General features: G+C 35.3%; 2 protein-coding genes across 3 annotated transcripts in view; one reads left to right on the top strand and one right to left on the bottom strand.

The window, feature by feature from the left end:
* LOC124639645 (coronin-1C-A) overlaps positions 1 to 2,348 on the bottom strand; it is a 28,102-nt gene extending 25,754 nt beyond the window's left edge. Inside the window, exons 1-2 of one of the 2 annotated variants that reach the window (XM_047177085.1) lie at positions 2,074 to 2,348; positions 1,745 to 1,942 (exon numbers count right to left, since the gene is read on the bottom strand). In XM_047177085.1, the coding sequence (XP_047033041.1) occupies positions 1,745 to 1,942 (198 nt within the window). In that variant the 5' untranslated portion in view covers positions 2,074 to 2,348. The remainder of the gene's footprint in view (positions 1 to 1,744; positions 1,943 to 2,073) is intronic. The other variant, XM_047177084.1, reaches the window with a different exon arrangement.
* Positions 2,349 to 3,276: 928 nt separating this feature from the next.
* LOC124639689 (ceramide synthase) lies at positions 3,277 to 21,441 on the top strand. The gene is made up of 7 exons (XM_047177136.1): positions 3,277 to 3,458; positions 12,659 to 12,756; positions 16,773 to 16,934; positions 18,715 to 18,877; positions 19,315 to 19,515; positions 20,021 to 20,251; positions 20,632 to 21,441. The coding sequence occupies exons 1-7, from the start codon at positions 3,438 to 3,440 to the stop codon at positions 20,785 to 20,787; spliced, it is 1,032 nt and encodes a 343-aa protein (XP_047033092.1). The 5' UTR covers positions 3,277 to 3,437; the 3' UTR covers positions 20,788 to 21,441.
* The last annotated feature ends 1,656 nt before the right edge of the window (positions 21,442 to 23,097 follow it).

Below are 23,097 nucleotides of genomic sequence, written 5' to 3' on the forward strand. Positions count from 1 at the left end.
TTTTACATTATCTTCTAATTATTACTGCTCAGTGTAATCTCACTGTTCATAATCAGATTTTGTGAATTATTGCAATGATGACAATTTGGAAAAAAAACTAAGATAATACTTGTTATCTATGCCTAATTAGCCGATACTTACCAAGTGACAAGCAATACAACGTTTCAAAAATAATCATTCAAAATTGGCATTTTTATGAGAGTTTGAGCATGAGCACCAATTAATTGAAAATTGTTGCGAAAATTAACATATTCGTAATTAAAAAGCTGCCTTTGGCACTATCAAGGACTTACGAGACAGGAATGCAAAGAAAATGAGTCATCAACACATCGAAAATAACCTTGACTTAAGATTCAATGACTTCAGATAAGAAAAAAATATACTTAAACACACTATACTCCATTTAAAATAACATTAGAAATTTAAGTAAACCTTTTTTACTGTTTGTTCAACCGATTTTGACTTCTATTCCGTAGACAAAAGAACGGAATTGAAAGCAAAATAGTGGTTACAATACCAAGTATTTACTGCAGCCGCCATTAATCATACTACTAACGCAATAGAAGTCAAAATCGGTTGAACAAACAGTAAAAAAGGTTTACTTAAATTTCTAATGTTATTTTAAATGGAGTATAGGTATACTAAAATTGTAAAGCTATAAAGTTTATTTGTTTGTATATCAAAAACTTTTGGTCTGATTTCAAAAAGTTTTTCAAATCAGATCAAAAAGTTTTGTTTTCAGTGCTGGGTCATCAATTTATGGGGGGAAGCTAGACTACATGTTTGTCCGGGTGCACAAAGAAAATTCTAAGGAATGCGGGTATAAGCTAGTTGTACATAACTTGAATGTGTAATTTGCTATCGGAATTAGTTTTTCTTTAAAATAGTGAATAAAAATATTACTAAATTAAAATTTTAATAACATGCTAATGCGATATTATGATTACTAAATATTATCCAAAATAGCTTCCTATAAATAAACTTTTATGCATTGGTTTTGAGAAACATTTTAATAATACTTATTGCTTTATACTGCGAGTCTTTAACAGAAATAAGTTAGAACACCTACAGAGTTTCATATAATATTCAGTGTTAACCGTATATAAATACCGGTGCAGTTTATTTGCTATACCGTTACAGCTTAAATCCTGCGGTCTCATTAGTCACAGTTCTCTAATTTTGAGATCGCAGACAAAATATTTAATTCATAATTTAATATAATACTTGATCCCGGCTGTAATAAAAGCACTGAATATGATATATATATATATATATATATATATATATATATATGATAATACTCACTTTATAATTTAAAAAATTACCCAGTTTGAATAAAAGTTAATATTTGTCAAATATTAGATTTAAGGTCTATTATTGCCTTACTAAGATTTCCAATGTAACATGAGATATCCATATCATTTGCTATTTAATATTTAAATTCTGTTAAATAGACAAACTGAGTTATTAAGCTTTTCATAGAACTTATCAAGTTTTAAAACTAGATTTTCCTCAATCAGGATTTTTGACCAGAATGCAAAATTATATCACAAATTCTCAATAAAACATACTTTCTTAGCAGTAAATCACATTTTAAATCCAGAAGTAGTTATTTATAAATCAGCAAGCATGACTAAGCGCCTCAATATAATATTTTCAGTGTAGAATTGAGAGGGATTTGGTAAATATCTTTAAGATTTGAATCTGTGAGAAATGCGCAAACTGTTCAATGAAATAAACTCACCTTATTGTGTGGCAGTACTATGAAGGCGCCTCCGCCGGCGGACTCGACGATTATAGCCAGAAACTTAGGATTCACCGCACAGAACGTAGAGTCCCAAGAACTCTTTGACACTCTTATGTTATCATAACATTGCTCACGTTTCAGGGCCTGCCCGTAAACGTGGCGGAATTTAGAACTGCGCACCACCCTAAACGACATCTGTAACGCGAAAAGTAACCAGTTAACAACAATACAAACAACAACTATCCGAATATTTCACTTCTAACATAACCTATACGCCACTGTGACCTATATTTTGACACTACAATTATTATAGAACTCCAACTCACGTTTGATTATAAAGAAGAAATGATTATTATTACACTAGAAAATGCAATGAAAACATTTGAATATAACACAATTGTTTAAAAGAAAATAAAACCGAGAGCTACTAAGGATCGAAGGGAGGACGGTTGGGAAAACGAGCAAACTCCATATTTGGTAATGCCTGCAGCCACTACTTTTAGTAATGATAATCTCGTTTTGAAAGTTGAAAATAATAATGGAACAACTGTAAAAGTTGTTAAAATTTATAGAGAAACCGTTTAGCTACGTTAAATATTTATTTAACACATTTTAAAGTTATTTTTTCGATTTACTTTTTAGGGAAATTTTTATATTTTGGAACGCATCTCGTAAGTGTCAAATATTTGTCAAAATGACATAGTTATGGATGCATTCGTATATAAATAATTTATTTGTTACTTTTGCTCCCTGTTTTATTTCTGTTTTCCACAAAGATAATTTATTTTAGTTCTATTCATAGTATGTTAATTCGTGTCATGTAACGCACTTACTTTAGGCACTTCCAAGCGCGCTCTTTCTGCACTTTTTGTAGCCTTTGGTGTTTGAGCATGATAACTGTGACAACGTTCTCTTCCAACTCTTTTAGCTACTGGGGCTCGTTTAATGTTAGGGCTTGTAAAACTGTTGTGTCTTTTAACATTGTCCTGCAAAGAAAATAAACAATAAATGTAACCATTGAACATAAGTGATACATAGGTACGCAATATGAATAAAACACCAAGATGAAGACTAGAAGTAAAAATAATGAAACATTTCGCGTTCTTAATAACAAGCTTTACTCACTCTGTCGTCTGAATCCACTTCCATCATTATTATCACAAAAATTAACTTGAGCTGCTGAAATTCGTTCGCAAGAGAAATCGTTAATTTTCTATTGATTATTGTGAAATGAAGGTAGTTGAATGACGACGGCGACGTATACATTTACTTTCAAACATTTAATTAAAAAGTTGTGGGTAGTTGATTATAGTAAAATTAATAAAAAACGTTTATCTTAACTCAATCTTTACCGATTCTAATCATCCGATATATTTAATTTTTGAGTTGGATTCAATATTTAGTTTTACTCAGGAAGAAACCTGACTGCGTAGTTTTATTTTGTTGGGAACTTGGACCGTACCCGCCTTTACTTGTCTTTTGACTTTGACATATCGAGCAACGTGACAGCGCTGACAGCTAATGACATTAGTCTGTGGTCGTTCTAGTAAATAGAAAAATCGTGGAATTTGACGATTGCCGAAAATCTGCGAATTTTATTAAATTTTATTTATTTTCTGATTAAATTACGCACAACTTACAATGTTTTAGTTTTGTTTGTTTTGTATAGTGATATTTTATCGGAATAATCATGGAAGCTGCAGTTTCGAAGGTAATAATTTTAGCAGATTTTCTTGACTTTTTGAAATTTTCATTTGCTGAATTGTCTATTTTTTTTGGAATTATTAAGAAATATGTAAATGCTGTTGAAAGTTACAGAATATTCCATACATTATTGTTTTTTTATGAAACCACAGGCGTTATGATATTAATTCCAGATAAATTAGAAAACTGATTTATCTTGAATCTTTCTGATTATTGTAATTTAAAGTGTTTATTTTTTGCCCTAATTTTTGTGCAAAAGTATTCGATGCGAATCCTGCATTGTTAATACTTTCTTATTGTGCAACATAACATTAGATTAACTAATTAAAAATAAGTGTTAATTCAAATTATATTGAAAACGGTCTATCTATATGATGGGTACCTGACACCCTTTTATTTTGTATGTATAATATTTCGAGGAAAAGGAGTATTAATTGAAACTTTGGGCTGAAATCTGGCCCACTAGTATGTATGTATGTAAAAAATAATGTCACTTTTTGTTGTAATTTTAAAATTCAAGAATGGCCTCACATATCCAGACCAAATGTTTAAGCTTTCTTCAAACTATTTAGTAGATGGTTTATGTGAAGTTTGCACAAAATCGGTCGAGCGGTTCTGCATTTATTTACATAGTGAAGCACTACGGGGTCTTACATTAGTATTATATATTTCTTTGTTTTATGGACAATGGTATTATTACTTTAATTTTCTTTCATACATCAACAATTACTTTGAAAGTGTTAAAATTACAAATTTTACAGAAAGCATTCCATGGTCAGATTCAATTATAGCTATGTTTATAACAACATGGCTGATGTAATATCATTCTTTATTATAACCATTACTTTTGAATGTGGAAACTGAACTCAAACTTATTCAAATTAGGCTGATAAATCAGCACTTTTTGAACATCAAAAACAAAAGACAGCCCCCACCCACACGCCCTTCACCACTTTCTATGTGTTTTTTGCTGGGAAGACGAAGTGGCGCAACGAAGTCCCCAGCAACACATGTCTGTCTTTTATGTTGGAAAAACCAGAATTTACACTTCAAGTCAAAACTTAATCAAAGCCTAAACAAATTTAACTAAAGTATTTAGAACCTCTTACATAAAAGGGGTCATAATATTTGATATAAGATAAATTATCACAGGTGTTATCTACCAATCATGACAATATATTGGTCTTTTATCTTTATTGCACATTTAATATAACAGATTTATTGGGCTTATTAGGAATACTTATCACTAAATTCAATTTCAATGATGACTCGCAACTAAATTCTGAACTAAGTTCCTTACCATCGATACTTATCATCTTACTTAAACTTATCATCGATATTGAATTTCTACCCATATGTTTTTTCCTGCCATCAACAAATAGTTTCCAATAAATACCAATGGAAAATATCATTAACTTTCAAACCGCTTACTTTTAATGACTGAAAAAAATACTTTTCCATAACAATCTAGTTTGTTGTTATCTGAACCCATAATCATAATTGCTTCCACCGTTTTTGGTATTTTTCCTGTCATTAAGGATAAAAATTGTTATTTAAGTTAATGTTTAGTTGAAAGTTGAATATTCTGAGTATTTGTGAGCTTCAGCATGTGGTAAGGTAATGAAATGATGAACGTAAGATCGGTAAGTGCATTTTCTTGGAATTTTATTTTAGACTAGCCGTTTTCCCGCGGTTTCACCCGCGTCCCGTGGTAACTACTGCCCGTACCGGGATAAAATATAGCCTATGTTACTCGTGGATAATGTAGCTTTCGAATGGTGAAAGAATTTTTAAAAACTGTCCAGTAGTTTTTGAGCCTATTCATTACAACCAAACAAACAAAGTTTTCCTCTTTATAATATTAGTATAGATTAGGTTAAACTAGGTCTGTTTGCCGTAACTACACAAAAAAGAGCTTGATTCACATGTAAGGGCAAGAATGTATGAACAATACACTATGTACATGCGTAAGATGTCATATGGCTAACTTCAGAAATGCAATTTTATTTGGCGCGAACTGCACGTATCATGGGGGGCATATTCTTGCTAAGATTATAATGATAACTTTTTGATTCCAGTGAGTTAAAAGTGTATTTAAAATTATAAATACAAGGAATTCCGTCTTTCCCTTATTCGGTCAAAAGTCGCATGTGCAGCCGTTTCAATTACCGCCAGGTGTGCTGGTTAACGGCGAATTCTTTATGCCTGACCTACCGCAAAAATATTCCATGTGAATACATAGTCGTGCTTATTGTATAAATTTAACGTAATTTTCAAATTCAAAGATAACTCAAACTCAACAGACTCAAAGTTTAAACGGGACTCTATTTCTAACACTTCTCTGACAGTATGTTCACCTGTCACCAGGCTGAATCTCATGAACCGTGATAAAGAAAGTTGAAATGTTCACAGGTGACGTCACCTGTTCCCCTATAACAATAAATACACTGAAAACTAGAATAAAATAAATATTTTAGGGAGTCCCATAGAACTCTTCATGCACGAGTCTGACTCGCACTTGACCCTTGACGGTTTTTTAAGGTATTTTACAATCATCATTACCATTGATTAGATTATAAATACATATTTTACCTAATCTATCAGCGTACTACTCCCTCCGGTCATGATACAACAAGTTTCTAATTTTGATCAAACCTGATTACTCAATCAAACTCTGATAACAGTTCTATGAGGTCATGTATATACTAATTTTAAATAAACTTATTACCTTTTTACGACGGAAAAATAAAGTGACCCCTTTATTACCTTTTTACGATGGAAAAATAAGGTGACCTTTCCGATCAGTCGGGGACCTCCAATCTTACCGCAGAGGGGAATAAAGATTATGAACCGCATTATGACTGGTTTGAGTGATTCAGTTCCGTCGCCAAAACGAGCTCTATCTCGTACATTCCACCAGTCATAGTTAGACCATTTGTCTTATGACTTCAGCATATTTTATAGGTACATAGTCAACAGTCCACTATTATATAGAAAACTAGCCGTTTTCCCGCGGTTTCGCCCGCGTCCCGTGGGAATTGCTGACCGTACTGGGTTAAAATATAGCCTCTGTTACTCGAGAAGAGTGTAGCTTTCCAACAGCGAAAGAATGTTTAAAATTGTTTTAGTAGTTCTTGGGTTTATCCATTACAAACAAACAAACAAATTTTTCATCTTTATAATATTAGTATCGTCAGCATTAGTCATTTTAACATGAGTCGGATGCTATCGTCCGTTTGAAGTACAAATCTGCATTCTAACATCTTCCACAAGCTGGAAGACATTCTTTCCATTACTTCTCATATTTGTACTATGGTTCATGGCTTAAGGCCTTCACAAACTCCATCGGGCCCAGAGACCATAGAAAATCTAAAAAAAAACTATTTAATTTTCTTCTGTTTCTGATACTTCGTGTTCAACGTGTGATGTCTCCCAAAATATCTTCTAATTAGAGAAATCTTTGACGTAATATTATGACAGCACGGAACACATCTTAGGGGGTTATCTAACAATTTACGTTATTTAATACAACGATGTAAAGTTATCTAATAGCGGAACGCCTATCGTTTGAAACTTGACACAGTTTTCAAGCGAATGCTTTCGTTTCGCCTCGAAGATACGTTTTATTTTATGAATATGGTAATATCAAAAAAAAAAAAAGAAATGAAACGACTTTATCATCACTAAATGCTTGTGATGATAACCTTTGACCTATTAATATAAGAGTCTTCATAAACTTCTCTTTTGCGCCTAAATTATGAAAATGCTTGGTAGTTGGATCGGTCTCATATTTCACATGAGGGATTCTCCCTCACCCTTCATCACTGTCCAATATTTAATTTTAGTAGGGCTGATATGGTCTAGGTCATATGTATATGGTCTTTGGAATATAACTGCCATTCACCACCAGATTCTTCAAAAGGTGCAAAAAATATATCCAGTCTAACAATTACTAAGATTATGCGCAGGAAGTTTTAACATTCAAGTACCCAAAACCACTTGACGAGGCTATATTAATAAAGGATGTTGCTACGAAAATAGCTAACTGATAGCGAGACAATGATAACTCGAGCACTTTAATGATTAAAGAAAGATGTGTTTGTCATGTTGTTTTGATAGTTCAGTCCACGGAGTAGTAACGAAAGATGAGCGGAGATGCCATAATGTAGGAGGTTAGGCGTCGTCTTCTAGGTCAAATACCAGACCAAAACGATCAGTTACAAGTGAACTAACGAGGCGTTTGGGTTCTTTGAGACCTCTGTCAACGATTTTTAGTATTACAAAAAAGGGTCGGGTCCAAAGAAGGCGTACAAGGTCGAAAACAGTTACGTTTCTCTTCTTCTCACATCCATATTTTGGCGGGCTATTTTCTTAGGAGATTTTCCGTTACGGCACCTCCTCTAGTCATTTTGTTCTCCATGATACAATCGCAATAGGTATAATTTATCGAGGACATTCGCCACAAGTTCACGAGTACTTGACGTAATCATACGATGTTTTGAGACCAGAAATACCATCTTAATTTCATACAGTTATCTCACGCTTATGTAATATATCTTGCAACAGTCACATAAGGGGTCAAGGGTACTTTATTCGTTAATATACAGTGGGTTGCCAAATTATTAGGGACAGTTACAAATACACGGTATTGGTAAAGTATTTGGTTTAAATTAATTATAAAAACACACTTTTGACATAGTAAAAGCTTTAATATGATAACACAACTATTTAAGAATGATATAAAATATATTTAAGAATAAAATAACAAAAATAAAAAATTATAAATAAATAAATGTACATGCAGAAAAAATAGTTAATATTTTGTGACGTTGCCTTTCGCCTCAATGACTGCTGCTATACGCCTGGGCATACTTTCTATGCAGTTTTTTGCACTTTGTTTTATTTTTGGGTTATGGTGCCACACATTAATAAGCTTTTCGATCAGTCTAACCTTGGTGGTTATGTTCTCCTTGGCTATTTCAGCCTTGGTGATCTCCCATAGATTTTCTATGGGGTTCATGTCAGGTGAATTTCCAGGCCAAGGCAGTACTGGGATGTTGTGGTCGGCCAGGAACTTGGTTATGCTCCTGGCTTTATGGCATGGTGCTGAATCGTGCATAAACATGAATTCTTCACCGTCTGGAAACCATTCTTCAAGTGTGGGCAACAGGCGAGTTTGTAAAACTTGCTTGTACTGGTCTTGTTTCATGGTTCCCTGGACGATGTAGAGGCGCCCAACCCCTTTGGCACTTATGACAGACCACACCATTACCTTAACTGGGTGTTTTACCCTCTCAACAATGCAGTCAGGGTGGTATTTTTCACCTGGGTGTCGTCGCACAAAGCTGCTCTTGTCGGCTAAAATCTCAAAGGATGACTCATCTGAGAAACACACCTGAAAAAAAAATTAAAGTTGTTTATATTTTTTATTTATGCGTTCTTAATTTAGTCGACTATAAATATGGACCCTATCTGACCTTACTCCAGTCCTCGATTGTCTTATGCCGGTGCTCACGAGTCCAGGCTAGACGCTTCTTTTTCATGGCCTCTGTCAGCCTGGGTTTCTTAGCGGGACGATGTCCTGTCAGGCCTTCCTCTGCTAACCTACGCTGCACAGTTCTCTTGGATATCATTATTCCAGACTCTTGAGCCATCTGGGTTAATAATCCAGCACTTTTTTTCCTGTTATCTAAACAGATATCGCGTATTTTCCGGTCAGTACGTGGAGTTGTGATGCGCTTTCGTCCGCAATGACCTTTTCTTTGAGGTGTTATTGGCTGATCCAGGTCCAAAGAAATTTTTATTTTGTTGACTGCTGACTTAGAAACACCAGCGATATCTGCTATCTGTCTTTGAGAGTGCTTGGTGTGTTGCAGAAGCGTTTTAATTTCGCTTTTCTTTTTTGGAGTCAAATCACAACCTCTACCCATGCTGAAAGGCAAAAAAAATAAAAATATTGCAATATGTGCACGTAAAATAAAATTTCATGAATATTAAATAGTAATACTTACATTTAAAATAATTTTCAGGCACTAATACTGAAATATTTTTTGTCTAAAATTTTTAATTCGTCTTTCACTATCACACGTCTCCAGCAAACTGTAGCACTCACTTAATTTAAAAAATTGTAGAAAATAATCCAACCATTGAAATCTCAAAAACCACTTATAATAGAAAGAGTAAAGAACAGGCAAACATAAATAAAACATTTTTGTAACACCTACACCACTCAAAACTGCAGTCAAGTGCATCCAATGTGAGAAATCGACAAAAAACGTAAGTGTCCCTAATAATTTGGCAACCCACTGTAGTGTGCATAAAGTTGTAACATAATAAGCTATGTATGAATGCTATTTAACTAATTATGATAGGTTATACAATAAAACGAGTTTTGGGTGTCTAGTTTGTTCGCAGTTTTTATTCTCTTCCGCATCAAATCATTTTGATATTTGACGCGTATTTTCTACGACTGGATTCATTAAATTAACATATCTTTTACTCATTTATTACTCTTGATAAATGTGAAACCTACGATGTAGTCCAGCAAAACGATTGACCCACTTTCAGACTTAATTTCAAGATATAAATCTTGTGTGACTTAGGTAAGTTCGGAACTTGAACGAAATTGCTTTTTAGATCCCCTGTAGGCGGTTCTTCTATCTAATGTTCTGGAATAGTCTGTCTGGGTCTATTATTTGCTTTTGTAGAGACTAGGTTTTTAGAGCACCGTACCCGAAGCTACTACCACTGACTTTCAGACCAGGCTGTATCTTATGAACCGTGATAGTAAGGGAGTTGATATTTTCAATGGAAACAAAACGACTATATTTAAACTTAACAACTATATTTAGAATAAAATAAATATTTCAAGGTTCAATTCGGGCCATTTTAGGAGACCCTTTGTGCGCGTGTCCGACTCGCACTTGGCCAGTTTTTCATTAAAACATTATCACTAAATTCTGAACTTTCACTTTGGTGACTCAATACCTAAACACAACATGTTTGCTCCCCTAGATCTTGCCGAACGGAAGTCCTGTCAGCTCAACTCCTCAATTAATAAAGTCTCCCTCAATCAGGTCCATTGTACAGTCAAGTGGTAAAGTGCGAGGCGCGCACATTTCGATACAGTGGCCACTCGACTCGATGATACAATCGGTATGAGTCACGCGGTCACACCATCGCATCGACCTGATTATGACGTCACTAGAAGTGTAGACTGTAGATTCGTACTGCTTTGAATTAGGACAGTTTTCGCGTTTTTGGTCTTCTTGTACATAGGAAGTTTGGCTTGCGGTTTGAATGTTAGAGGAAATGGTCAATGCATAAATGTTTGTTAAACATTTGGATCTCCAATTTATGCAAAATTGATGTATGTAAAATCTTTCGAAAGTGCCAAAAAGTTTTGCGATGATTTGAGTCACCTATAACCAGAAGGTATTTTAAAAGAAATGCACTAAATCTCTAGAAGGCTGATTCCTGGATGTCCAAGATATAGTACCACTTGACACACACTTTACATAATTATAACAAATTATACCAACAACGTATTCTTCTAAGCACCTCAAGTAGACATACCCTGACAAATGATTGATAGGTTCGAAGCTGACCTTCCGACTGATGTCATTTGTCATTCAAGCACTTCTGGGTGCGTAGTAATATTACAAACGATGTATAAATAGAATTAAGTACTGTTGTAAACATGAATAGCATCATCAGGATATAGTATTCCTTTATTGTGGTTTGAACTTGTATCATAGGCTATTTTTAAACCCTCCCTCAAAAACGGGGTGTTACAAATACGACCTTTGCAAATGAAGATGTTATAACTTTGACCTCTAGTTTCTGTCTGTAGCACTGTTTTGTCTGTGAGTGAGAGAATGGTGCCCAGGATTTATGGAACCATGTTTTTCTTAATCCAATCTTAGCCCGTTTGTATCATTTCCCTCAAGTGTTTAAAACTCCGTGTGTGTTTCACCTTTAGTGGTCTCCTGTGTTTATCTTTGGTTAATCTATTGCTTAAGTACTGGTAATATCGCGTTCTAATATTATTGTTTTTAAATATTGCTTTTACAATCACTTATATTTCTTGGTCCATTTCTTTACTTACTTTAACTAATAGTATTATTGATCTAATCTCTAAAACGTCGCGTTCTGCTTATATCCCTAAGGTAAATAGCGTGACTCGTCTCTAGAAACAAGTCGTTACGTCATTTTCTTGTTTACCATGTTTATCTGATACACATAAAGTTAGTAATACAGGTGATAAACGATGATAATTAAAGTTATTCTGAGTGATGTGACACTGTTTGTCATCATTATTGTGCATAATATGACCAAAGTGCATGAAGCAGAATAATAGCGTCTTATATTTGTAAGCTAATCTCAGACTGAAAAATTATTTATTTGGGAAATAGCCCACTTCTCGAAGAGGGCTATAAGGGTACTTTTGGGATGCAGGCCAAAGGCCAAGCCGCTGGCTTAAGCTAGGTGTGGTATATGAACTAAGCGTATGAACGTTAACTAGATCTTGCAGATCCGATTTCTTGTACCTATATTTGTGTAACGAAACACCTATTTCCTACCTATTGTTTTGTCTTTTATGTCCATTCACTGCATCCTTCCGTTCACTGTATCAAGTTGCAATAACAGATGTAACTTTGTTTTGCATTTTTTATTCATTCATAATCATGAAACTCGTGGTGGCCTAGTGGGTAAAGAACCAACCTCTCGAGTATGAGGGTATGAGTTCGATTCCAGGACAGGCAAGTACCAATGCAACTTTTCTAAGTTTGTATGTACTTTCTAAGTATATCTTAGACACCAATGGCTGATAAAAAGGTGAAGGAAAACATCTTGAGGAAACCTGGACAATAAAGTCTGAAATCACCAACCCGCATTGAGCAAGCGTGGTGATTAATGCTTAATCCTTCTCCGTGTGAGAAGAGGCCTGTGCCCAGCAGTGGGACGATAAAAAGGCTGTAACAGTAACAGTAATCATGAAAGTACCTGCAACTGGTATACGGAGAATACCCATTACTTGTACATAAACTGTTTTATCTTGATTTCTAAGAGGTAATAATATTTTTAGTTCATCATCTTCTGAGCCTCTTCCCAACTATGTTGGGGTCGGCTTCCAGTCTAATCAGATGCGGCTGAGTACCAATGTCTTTAGTTCAACGTTTTTAAATGGAAGTAATGTTATTTCAGACGAAGCATCGCACTGCGATGGCGATCCTCGCGGTGTGCAACGCGGGCTCACTGGCTGCAGCCACCAACCTGGTCATCTCGCTCAACCCTGAAGACAAGTATGTTTCTAAAATATTTATTTATGTTGAAAACGTTGTTGGTTAAATGCGGATTTCAGTAATCAATCCATCTGTAGGATTTGCTTACTGAGCCCTGTACGACTAAATTCAAATTTTTGTCCCTAGTAAGATGAACATTACAGATACATGCATGTTATTGAAATCCATAGTAAATTCGTTGTTAATTGAAGTACCTAACAATTCAGTAAATGACCATTTACTCATAATTTGTTGTTAGTTATTACGCTACCTACATAGGCTGCCACGTATTACATTATGTACAGGCATGCATGTAGCCGCCATTGAAATCTGGGAAGATCTCATTGCAATTTCGCTTAAGAAAGAGCCTCGTTTTCTTTTCTCTCTCGTTTTGAATTATTCATACTGCAGTTTTCCTTCATACTGGGCTCAATGTCATAATCGTTCCCCTGTTTATTACTTACAAACAACTTTATTGAAGGAAAATACAGTTTCTGTTGTCAAACAAAACATTTCAACTATGCATTAATTAATACCCTTATACATACACATAATTACTAAGGTGTATAATAATATTCAGGAAGTGGAATTATTCGTGTGACTTCAAAGCATGCGTGATTTAGGTAGCAAGGGTCACGTGACGTCAGTGGCCAAATAGTTCCGTACCGGTAGTTGTTTAACGGTAATATAAATGTTAGGTTGGGTCAAATTGTTGGTGCCAACGCGCATGCCGATGTGTCATTGGTCAGAAGTGTTCCTTTGAAGGATGAAGATGAAAGGCCAACTCCTGAACTTGATGGGAGTATTGGAGTCAATACTAATTTTACAATGCAATCATTGGCTTATCTATATTGGCGCCAACGTTTGTAGCTGATAGTATGGAACAATTTGTAAACCACAATTTGCTCCTGAGCTTTCAGAGTAATCTTTACCTTGATAAGTTCGTATAAGTAAGTTGGCGATGCCAAAAATGTTCGAATTCCAAGACATGTCCAATCGAATACGATAAGATGAGAAAGTAAAGCTTCCCAGAAGTTTTAAAATTCAGGACAAGACGTATAATCTTCAATCGCCTTTGAGTAGAATATCGATTTTGGCGCCCAACGCTCGAAAGATTTTTGCTCCCGTGTTGTCGGGTTCTTTTGATAATTCGCACATTCATGACTAAGAGATATTCCTCTTCAGGGATATTGTGCGTGAAAGACTAAGCGTTCAGATATATTATGAGTTCTGAAACTATTTCTCTTCCATTTAATTTTGCCAAATGGAAGAAATCGAACTTCACATAATCAAGCTATGTAATGTTTATACATAATGTAATTTGAACAGTATTTTGAATACCCGTTACAGAAAACTGCCTATAGCTTACCATTTGACAAAGAGACAGTCTGTATGTAACGACGTACGTATGGGAAAGTGTTTGCACCCACATTTCACCTCCCATTAAACATGACCACACATTAGTACAATTAAACGTTTTCCAATGAACCTCGCCATTTTTCATACTCCAATAGTTTTTCAGTTCACCGCATTCATATCGCGGTGTTGTCGAAACGTCATCAACGAAAGCCGTTTGAAAATGATCTTTATCATCTAGATATAAGACTGGTTTTGGCATGCAAAAGTGCTTAATAAATATTTGACGCAATAAAGGTCTTCATATGTGGTGCATGCATTAAAAATATGTACTTTGATAACAGAATGTTATTCTTGAATGAATTAAAAATTGACGAGATGAATTTTTATCTCTGGATCTGCTCTTTCAACTATTGCATAAGACTGAAAAATCTTCTTTAAAGAAGCAAAGTTTGAAAAGAAGAAAATTAGACCCAAAAGCTGGAGATTTTGATAACGACATGGTTGCACAGATCTTTCCAGCTAGGTCTATCTAGGACTGATCCCAAAGTACATCCACATTTGCAAAGGGGAACTACGCTCTTGATTCAATAGACCTTAAAGAAACAATTGATCTAACAACCTTTAGGTAATAAACTGTAACAGATTCTCCATACACATGTTATGCTACATACCCTATTTCATCTCGAATAAAATCTCCATATGTGTTTGTTTTTCCTACGATGTGGGTCGAACCGACCTTGACACACAAAGTCCTGTTTAGCGTCAATATTTGCGCAGATACACGTGCGATTAACGCTTTTCATACAAAACGTGCTGGTTTTGGCACGAGTGACGTTTCATCTCCGTTGTGTGTAACCGGATGGGTCTTGATAGTTTTATTGCTTGAATTATGTCTTTATTTATTTTTTATTTATTGCTTATTAGAAGGTACATTATATATTCTAAAAAGTACAAAATGTCCAACAAAACTGTATACACAGTTTATCTGTTGGATCAGATAGTAAGGGTGTACTATGCCAAATCGAATGACAAATAATCGAATGCCAATTGATCGACTACTATAAATCGAAATTCTAAATACTCGAACATTCTCGAGTTTTTCTTGTATACATAAAAAATATAGATTTTTCGATAGGATGAATATGCGATGCATTTAACGCTCGATCAAACGAACATTCGATATTTCGAACACTCGATGTATTGACTGCGCGATGTATTGAATGTTCGATTTAATAACCATTCTATATTATGAATGTTCGAGTATTTAGAATTTCGATTTATAGTGGTCGATCAATTGGCATTCGATTATTTGTCATTCGATTTGGCATAGTACACCCAGATAGTAATCATCGTAAGGATCAGATGTAACTGTTTCTTATATTTGGGGGTTTCTTGAAGATGTCTGTATGAATAATTTTTGATATAGGTCTTGACTCTTGACTGTGTTATGTTAGTAGTCCAATTTCATTATTAATTCTTTCTGGGGGTTTGCTTATGCGTTTCGAGTATATTGAGTGGTCATAGAAGCTCTTAGGTCTAATGGAAGGTCACATAGACATTGACAAAGTCATCGTTTCTGAAAGTACCTATCTCAGGTAAACAACAGATCTCACTTGAAACGCTTACTGATAAATCAAGTGCGACTTAAGCTAAGATCAAGAGGCTTGATGTCAGCTTAAGCGGAGGTCCGGCTTTCGATTTGTCAGCGATAAATTACGCAATACGACCTGTGTTTCAAGATGCTCTCTAATCTTCTCTAGAGGCTCTTAAAAGTATCTAAAGACCGATAAACCTTCAAAGAACTATATAAAGTACTTTAATACTTCTTTCGTTTTTATATAATTTCAATAAATGTGTCAGTTCGCGGTAAAAGGTACCTTATGGGTGTTGGCACTTACGACATTATGTTTTTTTAGTCTAAGCAAGATTGTAGAATTTGTATCTTTTTTTTTTTTTTTCGACGTCAAAAGTCATCAAATGACCCCTCCCGCTGTGGGTTAGCAGCGGTGAGGGAGTGTCAGACTCTTACTGACTAAAAACCGTCGTGTTCCGTCATAGGCCTTTTATGTACCAGGGCCGCGGTATCTCTTTCGAACAACCCGCAGCCCCGGCAAGCCCTGCTGGGCCCCGCTGGAGAATTTGTATCTCCAAATGACTTAAGCGCCAAAGTCCATAAGGCACCTTTTGTCATGAAATGACACAAATAACGATATAAATCAATTACATAATGACTTGCCTTAGTTAAGATTTCAGACTGACATTCAAGACACGATACCCAAGTTATTCTTTAGAAGATATAGCGATGTTTTACTTGGGCTGTAATAGGACACACTAGAAACGCTTCGCCCTTGGGTCGTACGTAACGAAAAGCGGTATGGATTTAAAATGGCATTACTAATTTAGGTGCTCGTGGTACATACGTTGCGGCTTTATAATCTTCGTGAAGTTTCAAATGCATGTCTGTTTCGTTTCTCTTGCAAGTCACATGTTTGTCGCGGTACATAATGGACAGTGAATATTAGGGTTTTTTGCTACATAATGTGTATTTTGCTCAATTCTTCTCTGTGTGAGAGGAGGCCTGAGCCCAGCAGTGGGACGATAAAAAGGCTGTAACAGTAATTATGACCACACCTACCTATTATCTTACAAATATAAATCATACGCCTTTTCTTTTCCAGAATAACAGCAAAGCGTGGAGGCGCGCTCACAGCGCTCGGCTTCGTCTACTTCATGACGTTGTTTGAGCTACTGAACGCTCTCGCGCTGTCTACCGGCGCCGGCGCACGGTTCCGACACAAGTACAGACTCAGCTGCGGGGATGTGCTCGATATTACTAACAAGTATGTATGCTGTGGAGGTCTAGTGGTTTAAGAGGTTCAAGGAAATCTAAAGTGAAGGTTTCCGTTTAATATGTTATATTTTTCTTGATGACCTAAGAAATGAATGATATAAGAATTGTAGAACTAATAAAAGCTTACTCTTCAATCGACCCTGTTAGAATGGGGACAATTAAAGAAGTTTCCTGAATTTTTTATGATAATATTTGGGGAATATAAAATATATTGTCTCTTTTACCTACCCAGACTTGCGGACTTGTTAATTTGACGGATGGAGTTAATTAATAACTTAGGTACTGGTGTTCGTGGGGCTGGTGCTAAGTTGCAATGTGTGGTTAGGCAGAGTGGTTTGACTTCCCAGATATTGTTTAAACTGTATATGGTTGATATCATTAGTGGGCTGCAGCCATAGATGTAATATAATAAACAAGATTGCGCACGCTCGAAATATATATTTACGAAATTGAACTCTATTCCAACGCAATAAGGTACTAAATTTGTTGCATAATACACAGAGGCAAATCCGAGCCGAGAGGGATAGTTAGAACGGAGGCTGTTTGTCTCTTTCTAACACCTTGCCAGCATAAAAAATGTTGTGATTAACAGTTTTGTCTTCCAAAAAAACAATTGAATCACATATATTTTTATCTTATTTTAACAATTGTAAGTCAACAAATTAATAAAAATCGCATTAATTTATTATACGAATAAATTATTTATATAAATTATTATTCTTAAAACATAAACAACATATTTTTTTTTTCTAGCGGTAACCCTGAACATTCTTGGCGCGTAATCAGCATTCAAAATTTTGTTTATATTTTTTGTATTAAATCAATTTAAACTATTTAAATGGTGAAAAAGTGTTGCGATTATACTTGTAAAAGTGAATCCTATGGTGGTTGCAATATATCGTTCCACAGGTTAGCTAATAATAACATTTTCGTAAACCAAACAACTAGGGTGCCCATGAATTCTTGTAATGAGTGAAAATATGGGTGATGGATTTTAAAACTGTTGTACTATTGTTATAGCTTCCCAAAAAATGAAGAAAGGCGACATAAATGGCTCAGCAGTCTATATATGAAGTAGAAATACAAAAAAAAACAGTCTTCACTTCGAATCTTCCTGCTTTTATACTGCTAATTCCCGCTAATTATTAAAAGCCTTTATAAGTATCTTAAGGTCACAAACTGTGTAAGTTAAAACTTCAATACCAATCTGCGTTAAATAAATCTTAGCAAATTCGGATTTGTCTCACATAGCTTAATCTCATAGTCACCCTATTAGAAAGGGACAGACAGCCTCCGTACTAACTGTTTCACTCGGCTCGTTTTTTGGGTTTATATGTGCAGTCCTGTTTACTAATATTATGTCTATGGCTGCAGCAGACAGACAAAGGAACTTACCATAGACATTTAGGTCTTTTAAGCTAGCCTCTGTCTGTGGTCGTGCACTCGCGACTTCATGCGCAGCTCGCACTACATGTCTGAGGCGTACGCCTGGTTCGGCGCCGCCTACTTCTTCTATGATATTTGGACGGCATTAAATACATTTGTCTCTTCTTCCTACCTAGAACCTGTTAATTTGACAGACGGAGTTAATGTCTTTAGGTACTAGTGTTCGTTGGGCTGGTGTTCGGAGGAGTACCTATAAGTTGCAATGTGGGGTCAGGCAGGGTGGTTTGACTTCCCCGATACTGTTTAACCTTTACATAGATGATCTCATTAGTGGACTGCAACAGATGGATAACAGAACTTATCTTCTTCATCCTCCTACCCAGGCTGGTGTCAGCAGTGCAGGCAGCCTTATCATGCGTGACAGGCGCCATAGTGTGTCTGTGGTCGTGCACTCGCGACTTCATGCGCAGCTCGCACTACATGTCCGAGGCATATGCCTGGTTCGGCGCCGCTTACTTCTTCTATGATATTTGGAGCATGTATATGGTGAGTTGTTAATGGTATACGTTTGATATGAGCCATTTTAAATGTCTATTTAAATATATTCATTATAGAATTTTGATTGTTTTATGTTTCTATATATAAGAGATTTTGAGACAATCGAAAAAATTAGACCATCAATTTGGTCATAATTTGACATCGGCCTTATGGTGCCATTATTGGTAAGCCATTGGAAGGTTGTAGAAGTTGCTTTCATGTAATCGTTGACTAAATTCTGGCCACAAAAAGTTAAAGTGTCGTGTTGGTAAAACGAATTTCCGTACTTCAAATTTTGGATAGTAAAGAAAATGGCAAACTTTTCAAGTTCAAGCCAAATATGTATAGAAATGACCTTGCAAAAATTACACAATTTAGGTCTCTTTTCTCTTCAGGCACTCATTGATTTTACCTCATTTATTCACAAATCGCCAACTTCCTTCCAGGTACACGTCCAAATGAACTCAAACACTGACATGTCCGTCAAGCGGCGTCCTTCCAAGAACGGGTCCGCGCCCGCGCTCCCGTCGGGGGACGGCGCCGTCGTGAAGAAGCAAGGCACCTCCTTCCTAGCGTACTGCAAGCATGAACCTGTCATATTGATGCACCATCTCTTCATTGGAGGGTTCGGGTTTTTGGTTATTGTGGTGAGTATATCAAGAGTTTTGTGATTTACAAAACTTGTTACTATTTGAGTATAGTGGTTCTTCTGTGGCCTTCCAAATTTTACAAGAATTAAATAGTGGCTGAAATAATAATAGCTACGAAACAATATTGAGAAAAAAAATCTGCAGTTTCAATCCGAAACTGGGGTTGAATTTAGATGCCATTAAGTATAGGTTAATCTGACAGTGTTAAAATATTTCACATATTAAGTCTAGGACTGATTGCTGACTGATGAGAATAGATATTAGAAATCACATCTTATTACTTTTACATGGATATAATAGAAGGGGATGACGAAAGAAACGACGAACGGACTGTGTGAAAACTAATATGGTTAGAAAGAATGTTATTTGTGAGATGATGGCAAGTAAAAGTTAAAGAAGAAAACATGCTGTGCCGACTCCAAGTATAATTAAGAAAGGATGATGATCTAATTACTTCCACAATTAGGTAAGTATACTACAAATTACCCTGTTTAAATTCCAGTACCTCCGCGGCAATCTAGGCGACTGCACATTCGGTTTCGTCTACCTAATGGAACTATCAACCCCCTTCGTGTCAGTCCGCGGCATCCTCTCGCGGCTGAAGCTGAAGTCTTCCCGTCTCTACGTGGTGAACGGCATACTGATGCTGCTAACGTTCTTCGTGTGTCGGGTGATCAGTCTGCCGTATGTCTGCCTGTTGTATAGCAGGGTTATTGGCCTTTCGTATGTCGATGTGAGTGAATTTTTTTTGGACATTTTATTTTTAATTTTGTTGTTTGGTGGTAAAATTAAATCAATGATTTAAATTGGCTGCTAACGCGGGAAATGTTTGTGATAAATATTAGTTTCAACAATGGCAGATAAGGGAAATAGTGATTCATTTATTTTAAACCAGCTGTTTCCCACGGTTTCAATCCCCACCCCGCAGGAAGTTCTATCTACATTCTGATAAAATATAACCTATGTTACTCGGCCTGTTGTTGAAAAATTAAGAATTTAATCGGCTCTGCAGTTTCGGGGTCCTAAGGGGATTAAACAAGAAAATGTATTTTTTGTATATATATATAAAAGTATGGATTCCTGATATAATAATGCAAATTATAATTCTTTCAGGCAATAAAATCCCTACCAACCGGCTGCAAGATTTCCATCTGCATACTCCTTCTACCCCAACTATACTGGTTCTACTTAATGTCTGCCGGAGCCCTCAAGATGTTGGTCCAGAGGCCGCGGCCGGCTGCTGCCGACTCTACGCGCAAGCGCAGCTGACGCCGCCGCCGACACTAACGCGGTACGCCTAGCTATGCTAACATTACGACGCCAAGCGTAAAGTACGCCAAGAACTTTTAGCAAGCGTATTTTGAGCCGCTCAATTTACGTCATACTTTGTAAAGGCGTAAAGTATGTATGTAGGGATATTAGTAGGCGTATTTTGAGCTGCTCAATTTACGTCTTTTCGTTTTGTTCGGGCCAGACTTTGGGTAAGATGCGCCACTCATAGTGAACTCCGTTGGCGTATTTTGAGCGGCGTATACTTCTCAGGTTAATTCAAGTTTTCATTATTTTTTTTATCGCACTTTGTATTTTGAGACATCAAGCAAAATATAATTTAACGTAAAACATAACATTAATATGCAAAAAATTGTGTTCAAAACACAAAGTGCTACAAAATACCGTTGCAATTTCACCTTAAAATTTATTTAAACCATGTGATATAATTTTCGTACAAAATAAACAGATTTCATATATTTTGTCATAACATAAATGTCCCATAAAATAAAAAGTGGCCTGCGTAGTACTAAGGGTTATAATGTTTGACTGTTTGTCACTTTTTTGGAGCTAATGTTGGCAACACTGAATTGTTGTAGTGCTGTGTGTATGTTAATAGATGGCGTTAGTAGGAGCGTGATTGAGGTTGTTAATGTAAAGATTGAATGGTGCTTTGCATGCAAGATTTTGGATGCCAAAAGATTTTTGGTTTTTATAAGTGTTTAACATAATTTATTCAAATATTTCCAGCCGATAAGATTATAGAAAAAAAATCAATTTCCTAAAGTAGTTGTTGCTTATTATGTATGTCATGAGTGTGATTTTAAATGAAATGCTTGAAGGGAAGGACGGTTTTTTCAACATTAGCTCCAATAAGAGTTTGACTAAAAGCTTTGGCTAAGGTAGGATGTTGTATGTGTCCGACGATAGATGGCGCTGTATTCAATTTTGGTTCACCCCAAAATTAACACAAACCCATCCAGAATAGTCGTTGTAGGTAGATTATAATAATTTAAAAATTGATACGGCCACGTTAAAAATATTGTATATTAACTAAGTCATTATTGTATACAGATTTCGTAAACGAATATCTCGAATAAAAAGAAATGTATTTTGATTTTGAATTGTTACCGATAATCTCGAGTGTTGCCTCAATTTTGACTAGAATTTCACGATTTACGGCCTAGCCGAACTTGTTGAAAACGCTAAACACATTCACGACTTCGAATATTAACATGGATCTTATGAGAAAATAATTATTATCTTTATCGAATACAATAATTAGGGCTTGAGTACGTAGTTATTTCGACGAATAAAAACATGCCTAAATAAAAACTTCCATTTTTGTAATAATACGTGCATTTCTTTACTACTTAATTTGACACAAATAATATAATTTGACATTACATAACTTCCAATTTTGTCGTCTATTTATTAATATCTTGCTTTTAGATGCATTTTCTTTCTATACTTACATTTTTTCTCTATAGTTATTTAAAAGCTTAAAATTGATAGTTTAGATAGAATCATTTTTATGACTCAATAGCTGGCATGTATCAGGATATTTAGTATCGTGATACTCAACTTACTATCATGATATATCATGATATTTAAGTATCGTGATAGTAAATAAAATTTCGTATTTATAACATGGGCATTTGACACAAAGATTTTGTATAATATGGTGTAATTTATATAATAAATAATGTGGCTTATATATAAATACAAAATATGTGTGTATATCTATAAGTTTGGTAGCACAATATGTGTTAGGTGTCGCTTGTCGCTAGTTTGTGGTTGTTTGCACTTCAATATGTTTTATAGGTTTTTGATAGTAAGATATAGAATTTAACTTCAATATATCTGAGACTCCAAAGTAGATGTCGATCACAATTATCGATACCAAAATTACTGTCCTATAGTAGTTTATGGAATGAACTGTTGCGTACAACCCATCTTTTTTTTCCAATCACATTTGTTTATCGATATCAAAGGCCTAATATCTTTATATATCTTACTATCAAAAGTATAGCTGAATAAACTAATAACACTTAAGAAATGCATGCACAAAACTGTATATTTGTTGTCTATGTAACTGCAGAAGTATTTAATGTCACTTAGGTTATCCATCAAAAGAGATTTTAGTTCATTATCTGCTAGCATATCACATTTATAGCATAACTACGAACTCCATGCAAGAAGGTTATAAATAATTCAAAACTATATCTTTTTAAACTAATCACTTCAATATTTATCTAAAAATTCTCAGTAGATCTTCTAAACTTACTAAATCTTCTAACAACCTATTTC

The sequence above is a fragment of the Helicoverpa zea genome, chromosome 19 (genome assembly GCF_022581195.2).
Source record: "Helicoverpa zea isolate HzStark_Cry1AcR chromosome 19, ilHelZeax1.1, whole genome shotgun sequence".
NCBI lineage: Eukaryota > Metazoa > Arthropoda > Insecta > Lepidoptera > Noctuidae > Helicoverpa > Helicoverpa zea.